Source organism: Pezoporus wallicus, unplaced genomic scaffold, assembly GCF_028554395.1.
Source record: "Pezoporus wallicus isolate ANWC-B61680 ecotype Strahan unplaced genomic scaffold, APGP_CSIRO_Pwel_v1 contig_7339, whole genome shotgun sequence".
Classification (NCBI taxonomy): domain Eukaryota; kingdom Metazoa; phylum Chordata; class Aves; order Psittaciformes; family Psittacidae; genus Pezoporus; species Pezoporus wallicus.
The window spans coordinates 1,456,807-1,474,285 of record NW_026636333.1 but is presented as its reverse complement, the minus strand read 5'-3'; the positions used below and the strand labels follow the sequence as shown (position 1 = coordinate 1,474,285).

General features: G+C 42.2%; 1 protein-coding gene across 1 annotated transcript in view; it reads right to left on the bottom strand.

Moving 5' to 3' along the window:
- Positions 1-17,479, bottom strand: part of ALK (ALK receptor tyrosine kinase) — a 311,567-nt gene that overhangs the window by 210,506 nt on the left and 83,582 nt on the right. The window contains exon 3 of the mRNA XM_057400067.1: positions 5,866-6,030. Coding sequence (XP_057256050.1) covers positions 5,866-6,030 — 165 coding nt within the window. The remainder of the gene's footprint in view (positions 1-5,865; positions 6,031-17,479) is intronic.

The window sequence follows — 17,479 nt, the reverse complement described above, 5'->3', positions numbered from 1 at the left end:
TTGCTGACAGGAAGCTGGGACTGCCTCTCAGGAGGAAGGAAAATCTAAGCATTGCAGTGAGGTAGCAGTAGAGATGAATTCTGGAAAGGCACACTTTCTGAAGGCTGTTAAACCACTCTGCTACTCAGAGCTGAATTATCCTAGAGGCCCCCATAGTACACAAACCTCTGTGTTTGAATCAAGACTTGAGAGGCACAGAATTTATGGCTGGTTTGACCCATTTCAGGTTTATCAGAGAAGCAAATGACTCTTTCAATTCAGCATGACAAACACATACATCCACACAGCTGTGAAGTGGAACTTCCTTGTTCCACAAACTCTGTCATTCTAACCACAAACTGGGTTGTCTAACCTGCCTCCTTTGGCAATACTGCCACAGTTGCAAGATCTGCAATTCCTCATATTTCATTACAACAGACTGCAGTACATTTGCTGGTATAATAGATTATGAAGGATCATAAATAATTAAGAATTAATCATACTTGTCAAAATAAATAAAAGCAGTCAATGATGCAGAATGCTTGAATTTTTTATAGCATCTTTTTGATTATTCATGAATTAAATGAAGTCCGGTAATTCACAACGGATTGCCTAGTCATTACAGCACATACAGGCCTGATTCAGATCCTAACACAGGAGACTTCCCTTTCAATCTTCAGCATATCAGTGGAATTTTAACATTAAATTCCTGATCCTGCAGAAAGTTATGCAAGTGTGACTTGGAAATTCTGGTAGCTCCAGCAGACTTTTACACACTGTGCAGGGCCAAGCTGGCAGATACACTAGTGATTCTATCACCCACTGGTCCACTTGGGGGGGGGGGGGACGACAGGCTTCCCAAGGAAGTAGTGTAATCACTGTTCTTAGAAGTGTTTACAAACCATATAGATGAGGCCCTACATCAGCAGGTGTAATGACATGGTTTAGTGGTGGTGTTGGCAGTGCTAGGGGAATGGTTGGACTTGATGATCTTAAAAGTCTTTTCTAGCCGAGTTGATTTTTGCATGGTTCAGTATCATTCACAAGGCTTTAACAGGATAGCAAATAGTATTAAGTGTTTAAATAGCACATCTTCTCTCTAAATTGCTCTGAAACCCATAGTGCATTTCTCTCCTTTTTCAAAGGGAGGAAAAAAAAGTCTGGTCTGGGATGTGAGGGACAGACACAGCACCACACCAACCCCACCAGCACAGATCAAAGATCCATTCACTTCAGCCATATTGGCTCTGAAAACAGACAGATACATAGGAAAGAATATATGAACAGGGAGAGCAAACAGTTGTACTTCCCCACTTCTGGCCTTCAGGGATCTATTGCACAAGGACTTCCTGAGCCAGAAAAAGTAATTTTGAGAATTTAGTAGCTGCATTTTTCTTCCCTGCACAAATCCTGTCAATTTGCACACCCATAGAAGCTTTCAGAATCAAAAATTTCCAGTTTTACTGTTCGTTACATACTGAAGGATCTCCTTTTGTTTTGAACCTGACATCTACTAACTTCATCTGATAAGATCCAATTCTGTATTAGTAGTATCAAATATTCCTTCTCTATCATCTTTTCAGCGTTTCATAAAGTCTTAGACATTTATAAAGCTTTATACATCATATATAAAGATTTTTTAAAAGTCTGTGATTTTTATAAAACTCTGCCATGTATTCCTTTAGATGTCTCTTGCAGGCAGGGCAGCCTTAGTTAAGTCATTAGATGCTTTAAACCATTCTTGTTTTCCTCCTTTTAATAAGTTCCCCAGCTGTACTAAATGATTTTTGATGCACAGGAACCAGAACAGAATGATATATTCTAGGTACAGCTGCCCCACACCTTTATTCTACAGCATTTCCTATTTTCTACTGCCTTCCCAGTTAAGTTCCAACAACACATTTACTTTGTGACTGCTACCAAGTTGATGTTTTCACAGCTCTATTCTTACCCTAAAAATCAGCTTAAGTAATTATAACCAGCTCAGAATCTGTCCTTACATATGCCAAACTCCGACTGTTTCTCCCAATGTTTCAATTCAGCTTACCTGCAGTAAATTTCACCTGCTGCTATTATCCAGTTAAAGCATCATTTTTTTCAATTCCTTGCCAACCAGACCTCCAATCTTTTACCCTGAATAATTTAATATCAAACTGGCACTTCACCATCTAAACCTATTCAGAAGGTCAATGATTTGTGTGACACCGTATGCTGAACACGCCAAGCGAGTGAAGCACTCAGATGTGACTGTAACCAATGCTGAGACACCTAAAACTAGTTCTTCCTCCAGGTAGCTTGATCAATACTGATTTGTTCTGATTCCTTGAGGCTGAGCTCTATCATGTTGTGGGGACAGGGGCAAAAATACAGAAGTTCCTCCAATACATCTCAATACATCATCCAATACATCCCAGTGATTCCCTACTAAAGCTTTTACAGAAAAGTATATGAAGCACAATGTATCATACCCAAGGCATTTGTCTCTATCAACGTCTTGACATGACTTGATAGCCAAATGACAAGGATGAGCTTAAACCATCCCAAAATCAAGTTATGCTATCTGTTTATCTCTGTGCATTACTGTCTGCAAGAGAGATGAAATGAGATTGAGATAATTGGAAGTACAATTTGCAGGAAACAGTGGGGGTTGGATCTACTGTGCTTAATTATTTCAGATTGAAACAGACCACACAACTATCTGTGCCAAGCAGCTGTAATTAAAGTGATTTAAAATAGAGAGATGCTAGCTCCAAGTGTTGATTTTTCAAATGAGTCTTTATGCACACACGAGTTACAGTCATCTATGAGCTGCAGACCTACAGCTCTACTGAGGGGCTTAAGGGAAAATTACCACTGACAATGTCAAGCACGCCTGATACTTTAAACAAACAAACAAGCAAGCAAATGAAACACCCCACCCCCCCACCCCCCCCTCCCCAGGCAACCCACAAATCTAAATCCACTCGGTGTGACTCTAGGTACTTGTCCCTAGGAACAGGAGAAAACAGCAGAACAGAAACTTCAGCCTAAACTGCCCATCTTCCACATGAAAAAAAACCCTAAAGCTTTGGGCTTAGAAATGGAATTTTATCCCAACAAGCAACTAGAAATCATCAACCAATACTAGCATTTGTTTTGGGCTATGGAGCCAGCCAGCAGTCTCCCCTTCTGCTTTGACAGACATATAAAACTGGATACAAACGTATAACTTTACCAAAAAGAATCCGGAAGAAACATACATCAACAACATGCAGCACTGCAGCAACCCAGCCAGGCTCTTCACCTGGAGCAGTACATTCATTCTGTCATGGGTTTTCCCCTCTCCAGGAGGGAGACAGCAACCCTTCTTAACATCAAAAAAAAAAGCTCATTTTAATTCCTAAATTTCAGCAGCAGCTAGCTGGCACTAGAATTTAAGAAAAAGGAGAACAACCACAGACATTCTGATTTACCTCAAATTTTTGCTTAACTGTACCTCTGTAGCAAGAAATTTAGTATGTGCATGTATGTTCTTTGATGTGAATATTAGAAGGTATTTGCATGCATTACAAACATGGTCCACCTGCTTTACACACAACACAGATCCCACCAAAATTATTTGTTTTGCTCGTGAGTCAGTGCTTAAGCAATGGGTTTGAGAAGTTAAATTATAACCACTACTTGGAAAAAGCAATACACTAGGAGGAGAGGAGAGACTCTTCATCAGAACTGCAGTGATAGGACAAGGGGTAATTGGTTCAGATTTACACAGGGGAGATTCAGGTTAGATGTAAGGAAGTTGTTCTTTACTGTGAGGGTGGTGATACACTGGAACAAGCTGCTCAAAGGAGTTCTGAATGCCCCATCCCTGGCAGTGTTCAGTGTCAGGTTGGACGGGGCTTGGAGCAACCTGCTGTAGTGGAAGGTGTCCCTGTCTGTGGCAGGGATTGGAACTGGATGGTCTTAAGGTCCTTTCCAACCCAAACTAGTCAATGATTCTACTATTGATATGAATGAGAAAACAGAATTAAAGAGTATGAATGTAGCATCACCGAAACTTTTCCCCAGTAACTGTGTGACCACAAGAATTCTTACAAGCAGTCAGACTGCAGGTTTGAAAAGTCAAACACCATCTTTGACACTTGCTGCTAAGAAAAGGACTCTTCCACTTGCAGCTTACTACATAAGAGACTACGTGAATCAGGACCGTAAACAGACAACTGCATTACAGAACCAGTGATCAATGCATTCTGCAAGAATTCATCCGATCTTTCTTTAACCTTATGCGTACTCTTGGCCTCCGTAACATTCATTCATGCACGCATCTTATTACCACCATTTATCACAGAATCATAGAATCGTTAGGGTTGGAAGGGACCTTAAGATCACCTAGTTCCAACCCCCTCTGCCGTGGACAGGGACACCTCACACTAAACCATATCACCCAAGGCTTCGTCCAACCTGGTCTTGAACACTGCCAGGGACGGAGCATTCACAGCCTCCCTGGGCAACCTATTCCAGTGCCTCACCACCCTAACAGGAAAGAACTTCCTCCTTATATCCAATCTAAACTTCCCCTGTTTAAGGTTTAACCCATTACCCCTTGTCCTGTCAGTGCAGTCCCTAATGAAGAGTCCCTCCCCAGCATCCCTGTAGGCCCCCTTCAGATACTGGAAGGCTGCTATGAGGTCTCCATGCAGCCTTCTCTTCTCCAGGCTTTCTGAGCCTATCTTCATACAGGAGGTGCTCCAGTCCCCTGATCATCCTCATGGCCCTTCTCTGAACTTGTTCCAACAGTTCCATGTCCTTTTTCATGTTGAGGACATTTATTCATTTATTCAGGTACCACATAAAAAATACCTCCTCCTGCTTGTTCTATACCCAGCACCCATTAACTTCACAGCTGCTTCACACTGCTCTTCAATGCGCATTTTTATAGAAGTTCTACCATCACAGAGAATCTTTGTCTGTTTAGTTCTTCCTAGTACAGAAACTTCCATATCCCTGATAATCTTTGCTGGCCTTCCCTATATCTCCTTGTTTGCTGGGATAAAGCTTGTAGCCCTAATTCCCCCGCTTCCATTTTGTAGCTGCATTCTCATCACCACCACCTGACCCTTATGAGGAGAAGTTTCAAGCAGGTACCACTAACAGCAGGAAGGATGTTAAGAATTTTTGTGCTTTCCTGGGTTTAGCAGAGCACAACTGCACCTAAAAATCTTTTTAGAACTTGTAATCTTAATAAATACGCTACTATTCACAGATATGATCATGAGCAGGAAAAATAATTCCAACAACCCAAATTTTCTCCCAAGGTAGGAGCAAAGTCTGTTCACTCCACTCTTTTCAAGGTCTCTTGAGAGACAGGAACTTTTTTCTTCTTAGTGAAAAATTCATTTTTTATTCCCTTACCAAACAGAAAACCTAATCCCTGGACAAAAGGATATTGCCTACAATGGTCTGCATATTAGTAAGCAGTAAACAGGATGTAGAGCAGAGGTAAACCCATTTTATTCATCTCTTCCAAACATGGAATGACCTTCAGGCACCATAGTACTATTCTTCACCAAACACTATCCATAGCATGAGTCTGCTGATTCAGATTTTCCACAATACTGTGTCTGGTATTTTGCTTCCCATATATATGATGCAGATTGCTTTTAGACAAAACCAGGTATTTTGTGTGCAGAACAACCCCCTTTGTTTTTCACACCGCTTGTGCATTCATTGTCTGCTGCAGTGAAAGAACAGTTATAGCTGTCTTGTGTATTTTAGGAGGACATGTTTGTTAGGGTGAGGTTTTGTGGTTTGTGAGTTTTTTGTTAGGGATTTTTTTGAGGGTGGAGTGAGGGCGTTTTGTTTTAAAAATTAACCACTACACTGAAGGCATTACATAGTTGTACTCACCTTTAGGTGTATTCTCAGAGTGATCTCTCTCTGGCCCATCCAGGATGTTTAGCTGTGAGATTTCCTCTGCACTGAGTCTGAGCCAGGCTTGGTTGGAGGTTTCCTGATCTTCTGAGGTAAGGGAGTATTCCAGCTCACAAGGAGATTCAAAATTGCAGTCAAATACTGGAAAAAGAAAACCGACATAGAACATATCAAGTTAATCAAAACCAGCTTCCTCTGTGCTTGAAGATGTGTATACATACTCATTTTATACTTCAGCAAGTTTTTCTCCATAATGAGGTAGGAAGAAATGGAGGAAGCCCGTAAACAGACAGGCAATAGCATATCTGAAATGGACTGCAGAGAGAGGTTTGTTATGGAGGTAGCAGCAAATCAAGAGGAAGGCCCAAGAGGCAGCAGTTCCCCTTCAGGATAGATTAAAGGGGCAGTACAGGCTGAAGCGGGGAAAGGCATCATCTAGACTGAAAGGGAAATAGCTTTGTTGATAAAATGACACAGAAAGCCAATCTCCTTGGGGATGCTGGTTCAGATTCTACCAGAACCATTATAGTGCAAAGACTACTAACATGCTTCACAGCATGTTCCATCTGAGTGAGCACAGGACTTTGCAAAGCAAGTTATGAATCCTGGGCATATGGGACATGCTGGTAGCCATAGGGACTGGACCCTGTGAGGCAAGCTTCTGACCCCTGGGGTTTGAAATGCTTCACCAAGCCAGCAGAAGCAGCGGAAGCTTGATCTGCTGCTGCAAAGATTCAGCCTCCAGAAGGCACAGGCATCATCTGCCTCCAACACAGACCTTTCTTTTTGAGATGTTTCTCTTTCAGAAACCAATTACCCTGCTGGTGCTGCTATGATTCACTTCTCAGTGTCCAATTTACTATCGCACTGTAACTCAAGTCGCTTAACACAACATGCAGTGATAACCTGCACGGATTTTACTTGTAATTGGCAGGATTGCTAAATTTTCTGGAATGTCCAGTATACATTTGCTTTTGTCACCAAAGTCAGCACTCAACAACAATATTCAGTAACAGAAGGAAACTATTTCGGAACTATCTCAATGTTTATGAAAAGGCCATATCCATTTGAAAAAGCCCAGCAAAAAAATCCAGCTCTTCCTTGGGATTTTCTACTGTCCTGCCATAGGCATCCAAGTGGAACAACTAATCTGAATTGACATTAGTGGAATTAACTGATTTTTTTTTTAAACTTCAATTACATTCTCTATTAAGCATCCGATTTCTTCTTAGTGTGCACAGATTTATGTAGTTCAGCCTATTCTCCTGGTGAGATAACATTTGCTAATCTGAAGGTTAATACTGTTGCCCTCCCACTATAATTTTCCCAGCTAATTTGCCTTTCTAAAAGCAAGCTGGAAAGAGCAGAGTCTATTTTTCCAATTTATATTTGATTTTCTTAATCAGGTGCTTTATCATTCACTCAGCATTTTGAATGCTTCACAACACAATGGAAACCATGTACTGCAAGGAATCCATATACACCACAAGCACAAGCAGTAATAAGGATTCTACATATTTCCTTAAATTTGAAAATACCCTCTCCAGGCCTCTATGTTATCAATATAAATTTCACGATACATGAAGCACACTTTAATTTAGGCAGCAGGGAACAGTGAATATAGCCATTCTATACAGTTTTCTACTGCAGTATCATAAAAACCTTAGACCACTTATTTCTAGTCCCTCAGATAATCTTTAAAAAAAAAAAGATAAAGAAACCACACTTTTTTTTTTTTTTTTTACCCTATAAAGTGTTAAGAGTCTCTTAAACTTTGTGTCAAAGCCTAAACGGACAAAAGAACAACCAAACTCTCAATTGCAGAAGATACAACATCATTACCGCATAGTTTAGTTATGGGGAACACCTTGAGTAGCATGTGCTTTAGGGCACTAACTAGATGATCTTAAGGTCCTTTCCAACCCTAACCATTCTATGATTCTGTGAAATACAGCTCACACAAGGACAACAGAAGGGAAGGCCCAGGCCAAGATCAACACGTGGCAAGAGCAGTCATTTCAAATCAACTACTTAATTCTTCATGGGCTTCTCTACCCATCAGCCTTGTATTTTCATGAGCTTTCCAGCATTTGCTGCTTGCTTCCACTCCTCTCCCATCCAGCTGCTGGGAACAGAAGCCTTTGTGTTCCCTTACCCTCTTGCCCCCAAGCAGGGGGATATCCACAAGGCACTCTCATTTTCCTCCTCCACCCTGACAGCCTGATTACAGTGCCTACAAGCATTCAATAGCCAGCTCAGCTCCCCCATTCAGTCTCACTTTCCAGAACCTCCTAGTCAAAAGAGAGCTATCAGTCGTGGAGCCCTTAACGCAGCAGGCCTTTGACCTACAACTGGGACAACTTAATTGGGATATGTGATTAAATAACAGCCGCCACATTTAGCATTATGACCCCTGCAGACAACTAAAGCCTCTGCCTGAAGGGGAGAAAGTAAAAGAAAAAGGCAAGTAGCAATACCATTTCCTTCCCTTGCAATGAATAGCCTACAGAGAAGTGGACATGATCCAACATGCCTGTTGTGGTCAAGCTGAATGGCCTTTACAACAGGTTAATCCTTGCAAGAGGAGGAGACTGTGTAGCCCATACATCTGAAAGTGTCTGTGATTTAATGAAAACATACTTGCATCTTTAACAGAAGTTGATAGTGCCTCCACATCCATATCTGCACGTATCTTCATGAACTCTTATTTAAATTAGTCTCACATCAGGCTATTTCAATGCTATTATCCTATTCAGTACAAAGAAAGGATGACAAAGAAATGCTATCTGATGCAACCCATCAAAATCTCTGCAAACAGCATCCAGTCTTCCAAGCCTAATGTTAACTTCCACCCTCATGCTTTCCTTCTTTCACAATGTCCTTCCCTACTGACAATGTAACATACTTTATAAAAAAAAAAAATTATATGGAATACATACATTTTTTTCAGTGATAAGCTGCTCTTCGTGTGGCGGCTGCTACAAGACCATATAAACCAGACTTGCAAATTCAGAACCTATACAATATTAGAATTGCTGCCATAAAGCACCTGCCACTTTTTTATACCTTTGCATAAAAAAAAAAAAAAAAAAAAACACGAAAAAGGTCTTTTGCCTCCCTTTTTTACCTTCGTCTTAAATGTTTAAATGCAACACCCACTTTACTTTGTCCTTGCCCAGCTAAGCACATAAAGAGGCAGCCATGTGCCTTTGGAAGCTGAATAAAAGCCATTCTGCATTACTTGAAAAACAGCAAACACTGCAAGAAAGGTAATTACATCTAACAAAACTTTTCGTGATTGTTTTTTAAACCTACTACCAATATAAACTGACTAGATACAAAGCTTTAAGACTTCAATAGTGTGCCCCGTCAGTAAAAGGGAGGGGAAGGGAAGAAAGTTGTGATTTCTGGTGGGTTTCTTTAAAGAGCTGTCACAGAGATTTATATCCAGCATATGCATTTATGCCACAACTGTATTGACGTTATAGATCTGAAAGGCTTAATTCCTCTATGTAAGGAATTTAAGTGTCAGTATATTGCAAAGTCTGTTTTTAAATATATTGAAAAAAAAAAACCCAACTCCTTGTCCAACAATCTTTAGCCCTTGCAACTACTGGACTCTAGAGAGACAGAACAGCTTATTTATTAGAAATCTATTTTTTCATCATCACACCTTTAAAGAGGAAACAAAAGTGATGCTTATAATCAAATTAATATAAACACCAGTTTAAGAAAGGCTGTAGAAATCAATCATTTCAGTTTCCAGTACATATGAAGATACAGGAAACCAAGCATAGACTGGAAATTTAATTAAGCTACTATCCGATCAAAAAGACAGTGGGATCTGTGCGTGTCTGATGACAGTTCAGTCTTGTGAGTGCTTCACTTTATTTCTTTTTAATCAACATGTCTAACAGCAATAATTTGTGCACAAACAACTGAAATATCTGGCAACTCCATCCGTTTCAATTAAACTGATTAGAGTTTCCTAATAAACAAATTGCTTAAAATAGTAGTATAAATAATACACCACAACACAGTAATCTGCTTTAACATTGCTGCAGGATCAGATTATGGATCATCCCCTCTTTGGATCCTCTCAGATCATTTGTGTAACCACACATCACAGAAAGATGCCTTATTCGAAACAAAAATAATCAAACTTAAAGAGAGCTATAAAAACCCTGTTCTTGTTAAGAAACTATTCTGATTATCCTTTCTTCAGCAGCCTGACAAAAAACTAGGTTTGTTTTAAACCACATCTCCTTTCAACCGCAAGAATCTCACCAGCAGGTAATTTACTCTTAGACCGATCCTTTCCAACTCTGTATGTGGCTGACTTAAAAGGGTCCTTTGCACTCCTCCTCTACCAACTTGTAGAAGTCACTCCTCCTCCATTACTCTCAGCTGGTCACCCTGGTGTGGTATCTTTCTTAACCTCACTGCAACAGACAAGAGAGCAAGTACAGGTTCTCTGTTCTCAGAACAACCATCTTAGAGACCTCCTAACTGGCAGCTCATCAGCTTAAACATGACTAATTTGTACAACGCCTGGAGACACAAATGCACAATATAGAGGTCACTTACACAAATCAGAACAGGACCACAACCTCCCTCAAGCACACACCTCCTCCAGTGGCAGCAATCGCAGCAGCAGCGTAAGATATTCTTGCACAGGATGCCCTTTTTTCATACAAATATTGACAGATATTCATTGTGGAGAAGACATAATTTAAATTGTACAGTAGAGATGTGCTCTGCTGAGTGAGCTTTGAGACCTCCATCAATACACACTAACCTCTATTATACTCATGTTATAAGGCCTATAAGCTTTTAATTTATGACAGGGAAATGACAAATTGATTTTCCAGTTATTAATCCTAGGGACAGAGCCAGTTTCTAAAGCCTTCCCCATTCTCTCTGGGCAGAGAAGGGCATAGCGCATTCAATCTAAGTGTTTCAATTGCCTCATCAGGCCCTTCTGAACTTCTGCCCACCAGTACAGGGGTACATGTGGGGTGACGATACATGGATACCTGCAGTGATAAGTATTTCTCTGTGACAATAGAGCATAAATAGGAAACTGTGCTCCCTGCCTGTCATTTTACCAGCCTGCTCAATACCCAGGAGGACGCCAAATACAGGCCAGACCCTTGGAAGTGAGCCCTGCACCCACAAAGACAAGGTGAAACCCTCTGCAAATACATCCCTAGTGCCACCTTTCCTCCATGCAGCTCAACATGCAGCAGCAATTTAAAATGAGCAAATCCAGCACAGGATGAAAGGGCACCAAAAACGAACCCCACAGAAAAAAAAAACCACCAAAATCCCAAGGGGAACGGGCAAAGGTGTCAACGGTCATGAAAATCAAAAAGGAAAAACAACTGCAAGGTTTAACTGCCTTGTTCCTGCAGCAAAAGCAAGCCTGAAGAGACATTTCCATCTACTTTCTTCCACTATCCAGCACTAAGGGATAGTGTGACACACATATCCCTGCCAGGCATCCCAGGCCTTACTACCCCAGCAAATACCTGCACAGACATAATAACTGCCTGGTGTTTGGGGTGCTGCTTTGGGAGGTGACAAACATGAGAGCAGCAGCATGGCATAACAGAGCAGGCAAAGAACTGGGGAGGCACTGAGGTGTCCCATGGCTTTGGGGTCCATCCTGCCTGATGCACCTCAGCCACCTGCAAGTGAGGCAGCGAGGAGAGCAGCCGGGCAGCACACAAACCCCTCTGGCTGCCTGGAAACACAGCCTGTGTCCACATTTTAATTTACAGCTACTGAGCACATGTTACCTTACTGCTCTGCACCCTTCCTCCTCACCAGCAGCCTCCGTGTACACTCACCCGGCCTCGAGTTACTTGACGGGAGCCGCCGTTCCCTCACGGCGCCATGAGCCTCTTCCCCTCCCGCCGCCTCAGCTACCACTTCGTGACCCTGCAGGGCAGGGGAGGCGAGGGGAAGCGCAGAGCCCCGGCCAAACCCCCCGAACGGGGTGAGGCAGCCAAGCCCTCCTCTGGGAGATGGGAACACACCCTTTCGGCCAGCCAGGCTATGGAGGTGTGCCGGCGGGGCTCACAGGTGAAGGCGGACCCCCGGAAGGTCCCGTTTGCCTAAAAGCCCCTTTCAAGGTAGCGCCCTGTCCTGTACCTGCTACCTCTGCCCAGAACCTCTTCCCTACCTCCTCGCTTCCTGGAACCCTTCAGCTCCAGCGGGACTGGGGTCACCCCCGGGCTGGGAAGCGCAGGGCGGCAAGAGGCGGGCCGGCCGCCCCCTCACAGGTGCGCGCCTCCAGAGCTCCTCCCTCAGAGCTCGCTGAGGGGTTTTAACGCGGCGGTCGGGAGGGACCGCAGGATGGCCGAGGCTGGAAGGGCCCGCTGGAATCATCTAGTGCAACCTCCCTGCTCAAACGGGATCGCTTAACACACAACACTCAGGATTGTGCCCGCGCTGCTCTTGAGGATCTCCGGGGAAGGAGACTCCAGAACCCCTTCCGATGCTCGGTCGCCCTCACGGTAAAGCAGTGCTTCCTCACGTTCCAGTGGAACTTCCTGTGTTCTAGGTTACACCCGTTACCTCTTACCCCATTGCCTGGCACCAGCGAGAGGAGTCTGGCCCCATCCTCAACACCCTCCCTTCAAATACTTACACATATGGATTAATTCCCCCCTGAGCCTTCTCTTCTCCAGGCTGAACAGGCCCAGCCTGGGTTTCCCTTGGAAGGGGCTGTTAGATTGCACTGGGAAATAAAAATAGTTTAGAGGAGCAGTACCCCAGAGGAGGCATCGTTGCAGCAGGAATCACCCCCGGGAAGAGCGCTCAGGCCTCGATACTAAGCACAGGGCTGTCCCCGTGCCACAAGGGTTTAAATTAATCCTCTGGGGAGTGAGCCACAGCTGGATGTGCCACTTCGAGAAAACGACCATAATGCAACCATTCATTTATGTGTTAAGAGAATCTGTGAGGTGACAGCATATACTTTATATCTACCCAGCTCCTCAGTGTGCATCAGGGACTGAATCACCAAAATCTTTGACAGCTGCTTTGTTCAGTAGAAATCAAGCTACAAAGAAGATGGCCAGGACTCTTTTATCAATCAATTATAAGCACACTCTTTCAAGACAGCTACAAAGAGAGGTGTGAGGAGGGGGTGTTGGGAGAGCAACCAGCAATAACTCTCATCTTCATGCCTCCTGCTCTAAGAAGTGACAGGGCTTATCCTCCACACAAGAAATATTTGTCCACCAAGTCTCCCATGCATGCAGCAAAAACATGAAAGAGCATTCCTAATGCCAGTCCTGGCCAAAAGACTGAAGCATTGACTAACAGAGATTGTTAGAAAACATGCTCCAGTTGGCGCAAAACAGTGGTTGGATGAACTGTCATGTTTTGACAACTCATACAAGGGGCCTCTTGCATGAAGTCTGAGAGATCTCTAGAGAAAATGAATACTTGAGAGACAGGGAGAAAAGTAATTTGTTGTCTTACTGGATGTTATTTTATTATTGAAAAAACGTTCAGCTGTCATTGGCATATTATCTGTGGAAGAAAGTGGATATAAGGAAAAGAATAACTTGAAAGAAAGTAAAAATTTCTCCCTAATATGATTTTTACTTCTTTCTTGCTTAGTACAGCCTTCAGTTTAGCTAGGCAGATGCTGCTTTTCCTGTGATTTTTCCATCCCCTGGATTTCAGCACCATTGCACATGGCAAAAATACCATCTAACTGTTAAACAAGAATTCTTGCCTATGTATATTGTGTCACAGCATCTGCTATTTTATATGGAGCAATTCTGTTAATCTGGTGTGAATAACTGCTGTTAATTGAAGTCTTGCCCCATTATATTCATAATATTCTTTCCAAAACTATGTGAGAGTACTTCTAAGATTGCAGAAAGGATGGGTTTGAATTAAGGCAGTACATCATTTTTGCAACATCGTTACTAAGAAAGCACCGATTAATTTTTCCTCTGTGACATAGTGCTATTCTCCTCATTGCTCTCCTAACTTTATCTTATCTTCCAAACAGAAACTTGCTGTAACAATTATGCATCTCACTATTGCCATGCTGAACCAAGTATCGTGATAGCTTCATCATTCTGAAGATGTCAGTATTAGTATGATTTATTGTAGATTTATAAAACAAGTAGTCATGGGAACCTAACTGTAGTACAAATTCATCTGGCTGGTGCCCTCTTTCTTTTCCCTTTTGTTTGATGTTCAAACCCATTGAGTTTCATGTCAGCAGTGTCTATCTGGTATCCAACTTACATGAATGAAATGGTATTTTGAATGCATGCACACGAGTACTTGAATTCAGCAAGTTACACACAGCCTACCAGGGAAAAAACCTAATAATCTGACACCTCGCTGAGCAGCTGCCTTGCCAGTGAGCATCAAATATGCAGCAAGAATGAACCCAAATTATTCCACAGTAAAATTACTCCAACACGTTTTAATTATTATTTTTTAGCAAACCCAATTCAGGAAATCATGAACTCATCACAGATAACATTCTATTAGAAAGTGTAAAAAATATAACCAAACCCAACAGCCCTGTCAAACGAGTTTTCTGAAGACATAGAGCTGAGTAAAATTATTAATAAATTGTTAATAGAGGCCATACTTTGGATTATGCTTTTAGTACCTATTAAATCAAAACTGTGAATAATTATGCACTGTTAAAGGTATGTACTCCTTCTCTGCTGAGCTCACATTTTGTAGACATTTTTAACCACACCAGTCATTTCGTAGCCGTATCTGCAGTTTTCCCTGGAGTTTTATTCCCAGTTAACTCTGGTATCCAAAACACCACTATTTCCTAAACTTTCTAAACTTTCCTAAACAGCCTGAGAGAGGTACTTCTGTATTTTGCATAAAGCTAGTTCAGAATAGTGGCACAAGAACAGTTAAAAAGGAAAAGGCATCTCCTATTTCCCAAATGGCCCAATATGGCAAGCCTTATGCCTGTTGTTCTCATGAAACATGTTCTTTAAAAACAGAATTTAGATGGGCTGAATTGCATTTGGGTTTTTTTTCCAACTGGTAGCACCTTCTGCAGTTGCTGCCATACCCTGCTGGGATCATGTTCCCGGTTCAGGGTTGTTGGTTGGCCTAGAGGAAAGTAGAGGATGGAACAGAGATGGGTACATTAACTGCATGAAAGCTTCCAGGCCTTAAGGGGCACCTGTGATCTGGAACCTCTGTTACAGAAGCTTAATGGATTTCATGCAGTGGACAATTGATTTCTTATACAATACCTATATAGAAGAGAAAATCAATATTCAATCAACCAGGACAAGAAATGAAATATGTGGCTGGGTGCGGTTAATCATGTAAGCCCCAGGACAGAGTTCCATCAGTGCTGCAAATGGGAGATTAATATGCTACTATAAGTCCACATATGCAGAGTGCATTAAAAGTTTGTTTCGAGACAGGTGTCCTGGGTTCAGCAGTAGCAGTCATTTTTCTCCTTGGTAGCTGGTGCAGTGCTGTGTTTTGACTTTCAGCTCGGGAACAGAGCTGATAACACTGATGTTTTGGTCTGGCCAAGGACTTTATGAGCCTCATGCTCTGCCAGGGAGGAGGGGAACCTGGGAGGAAGCAGACAGGACACCTGACCCAAGCTAGTCAAAGAGGTATTCCATACCACAGCACGTCACGCCCAGGATGTAACTGGGAGTTAGCCGGAAGGGCTGGGAGTCTGCAGGGTTGGAGGAGGTATCAGTTGGTGCTTGGTCGGGCTGGGGGGGGCAAGTTATCAGTTGGCTGGTGGTGAGATGATATATTCTCTTCCCTTGTTATTTCCTTTATCATTATTATTATTGGTGGTAGCAGTAGTGATTTGTGTTATACCTTAGTTACTAAACTGTTCTTATCTCAACCCGTGGGAGTTGCATTCTTTTTGATTCTCCTCTCCATCCCTCCAGGAGTAGGGGGAGGGAAAGAAGGGAGAGAGTGAGTGAACGAGCCCTCTGCCTGGTTTTAAACCACGACAACAGGAAATAGTCTGAGTGTACTTCAAAGAGAACAAAAGAAAACACAAAAATAGGGAGATGTAAAGACTCCTCCTGCCCTGCAGGCTAAATTCCCAAATAATTTTGACTTCATGTGGCTTTTTAAGACTTCTGTTTTCTGAAAGGCAGATGGATTTTGCATCTTTGAGATGGTAGATGATTAATCAATGCTTGGATAGAGACAGATCTAGAAACCTCTAGACAAAATAGAAGAAAAGTCTTATGAATGCATCACTCTCAAGTATCCTGTTGTGCCAGTGATTATCTTCTGGGATTGCTGCATACAGTTTCAAATGTCTGATGAAGCACTGTTCCTGCCAGAACTACTAAAGGCAGTCTGTCAGAACTTTTCATTCTGAGCGAAGGAGCAGAAAACTTAGTCTGGCAAAGGAAGAGGGACTCTCCACATCAATTTACTCAGCCTTTCAATCAAAGACATTTCTCCAACAGCAGAACATAGGGGAAAAGTAATTAAGACACCTAATATTGCCCCACTTCAGCAGTGTCAGCCAGTTAATGAGATGGGTCCCTTCAGATGATTAGGCAAACAGAGTTTTGACAGAAGTTTTATTGAGGGCTCTGCAATCACAGTCACACAGGGAGCAGTGAGGAAAACTTCTGGCAGAAGGGGAAAACATTTAGTAGTGTTTTCGTTCACACAGTAGTGAAGGACTGCTGGGTTTTATTTCTGCTAATGCTTTATTGTGTGATTTTGGATTAACCACTCAATCAGAAGGCAGGGGTAGTCCTGGGACAAGGTTACTCGCCTACAGCTTGCATGGTCTAACTTTGTCTTCTGCTTTGCTCTGCTGAGCCCCTGCATGACTTTCACAGGGCTGCTTAGGTCCAGAGCCAGTAATCAGCTGCTGAAAGGCACTGTCCATCCCTGTCGTGCTCATAGCAGTTCTGGACAGAAATCTAGATCCCTGGGAAGTTTACTAATAAGCATTCAGGTGGATATAAGCTGCAGGAATGCAGAGGAATAAAGAATAGGTGTTTTAAGACTTGTCCTCTTAGGCCACTGCTACCCCTTTAATTTGAAGGAAATTCTGCCAACTTTTGGAAATGTTAAAGTGCAAAGCTAGAAAAAACCTAAATTACTGCTGTCCCTCTTCAAGATTCTCCAGTAGTTTCAAGGCATCTGCCCTGAATTACACCTACTGAAGGATAAATCAGTTTAGACCTGTCCTGAGTGAAGATAGTATTTTGTGTAACACCTCATCAAAATCCTGCATTTCCTTGCAAAACAGATGGTTGGGATATGGTAGAATTTGGTCTTGTGCAACCAGCTAAAATCATAATAAATCATTTCTGCTTAGATGCAGTACATTTATCTCCATGTGATGCTGTCAGATGGAATCAATGCTTTTAGGTTTTAAGAACAAAGGCTTCCTTTAGTATAGTACTACTGAGAAACTGAAAGAGTTTAGGCTAAATTAAAAATGAGTCTTGCAACTTCTGAGGAAAAACAAGTGAGGAAAAAAGGATTGTACTACTGTCCCTTCCAAAATGAAACTGGTGTGTCCTCATCATTCAAGCAGATACAACAGCTAGAAGCAGATATTGTA